The 1,883-nt window shown below is 36.6% G+C and overlaps 1 protein-coding gene across 1 annotated transcript; it reads right to left on the reverse strand.

Annotated features, from left to right (window-relative positions):
- Positions 1-986: 986 nt before the first annotated feature.
- LOC138339360 (uncharacterized) lies at positions 987-1,539 on the reverse strand. The gene is made up of 2 exons (XM_069290952.1): positions 1,339-1,539; positions 987-1,193 (listed from the first exon to the last, which is right to left on the reverse strand). The coding sequence occupies exons 1-2, from the start codon at positions 1,537-1,539 to the stop codon at positions 987-989; spliced, it is 408 nt and encodes a 135-aa protein (XP_069147053.1).
- Between the last annotated feature and the right edge of the window lie 344 nt (positions 1,540-1,883).

Below are 1,883 nucleotides of genomic sequence, written 5' to 3' on the forward strand. Positions count from 1 at the left end.
TTAGTTAGCTAGTTCAGTTGGTTAGAGTCTACGATCGGATAGGGAGCTTGGCCCTACGTGGGTGACCAGACGCGCGCCTGTCCCTAACTGCTTTAACCGAATCGGTTAGCATGTCTCTTGGCCTGTAGGATATGTGCTTGAACATGTGTTGCGTGTACATTCCTAACTGACTATTCTGGAAAGTTCATTTGGAATGTTTACCTATTGCTTCAATATTCCTCACTATGTCCTTGGGAACTACTTAATCTTCGCAATCATTTTATGTTTTCATGTGCTATGTTACCTAGGCTTGACACATGGATTCCTAGTACATAATGTGTTAAGTTGAGAATCAATACTTTTATATTAGGGTGTTCATTGCAGGTACAATTCATAAAAAAACTTGGATTATATTTAACATACTTGTGCATACACCCTTAAGCCAATATTCTATAATATGCCTAATATTTCTCAATATTAAGCATTGGGATGCCTATGTTCCCCAATAGGCATTCTATAAAATTTACTAGGCTCTTCAATAGTCATTTACCTTTTCTTGAATATTACATTATCCCCCCTTTAGGAACATTCATCCCTGAATGATACTACACATCATTTTGAAACAAAGAGGGTATTTTCAAAAAACACATCACATACTTGAAACTTTACTTTTTGTGAATATTTGATTCATAATTTACTCTAGATGATACACATCACTCAAAACTTATCTGAAGCTTTAACTCTGTGATTGAGGAACTTCTTTCCCAATCTTTATTAAACTCAATGCACATCACAACTCATGCAACACAAAAATCATGTCAACGCTATACAAAAATAGAAACATGAATGCAAGCATTAACTTATTTTAACTCATATAGTGCAGGTATAAAACACATAGTTACGGCATTAAAACACAAAAAACCACTAATGCACTAAAATTTAGAGTTTCATAAACAAAATCAGACTTAAGAAGAGTATATCTCACCTCAAGAACTGAAAAAGTGAAGTTAACAGGATCTCATATCGGCCTCGGACTCCCATGTTTTTCCCTCAACAAGGTGGTTCCTCCATAACAATTTTTTGGTGGCAAACTCCTTATTCCTTAGCCGCTTCACTTGACAATCTAAAATTTCAACTAGAACTTCTTCGTAAGAAAGGTTCTCATCAAATCCTAACCCCTCAACAGGCAAAGTGGATGTTGGATCGCCTAGACACTATTTAAGCATCGAAATATGAAACACTGGATGAACAGAAGCCAAGTCATTTGGTAATTTAAGTTCATAGGTAACATTCCCTTTCTTACCAAATCTCATCACACCCTTTTATCAGTGATATCTTTAGGTAAACTTGATCACCTACCTCAAATTCAAGATCTCTCCTCCTTTTATCAACATAGAATTTTTGACGAGTGTCAGCAGTAGACAATCTATCCATGATCATTATAACCTTTTCCAAAGCCTCATGTATGATCTCAGGGAAAAGGATGGAAGACTCTCCTATGTCAAACGATCCAAATGGAGACCTACATCTCCTGCCATATAGTTTTTCAAAAGGTGCCATCCTAATACTTGAATTGTAACTATTATTATAAGAGAACTAAATTAGTCACAGGTGCTTATGCCAACTCCCCTTGAAGTCATATCACATTCTCTCAGCATTTCTTCAAGGATTTCAATGGTACGCTCTACTTCTCCATCCGTCTGGGGATGAAATATAGTACTGATCTTCACTTGTGTACCCAAGCTCTTTTGGAAAGATCTCCAAAACTTAGAAGTGATCTTGGATCCCTTACCCAAAATGATAGATAAACTAATCTGATGACACCTCACTATCTCATCGATATACCCTTGACATCTTCTTCGACACTGTAAGTCGACTTCACACGTAAGAAGTGAGCAGACTTA

Source organism: Solanum lycopersicum, chromosome 11, assembly GCF_036512215.1.
Source record: "Solanum lycopersicum chromosome 11, SLM_r2.1".
Taxonomy (NCBI): Eukaryota; Viridiplantae; Streptophyta; class Magnoliopsida; order Solanales; family Solanaceae; genus Solanum; species Solanum lycopersicum.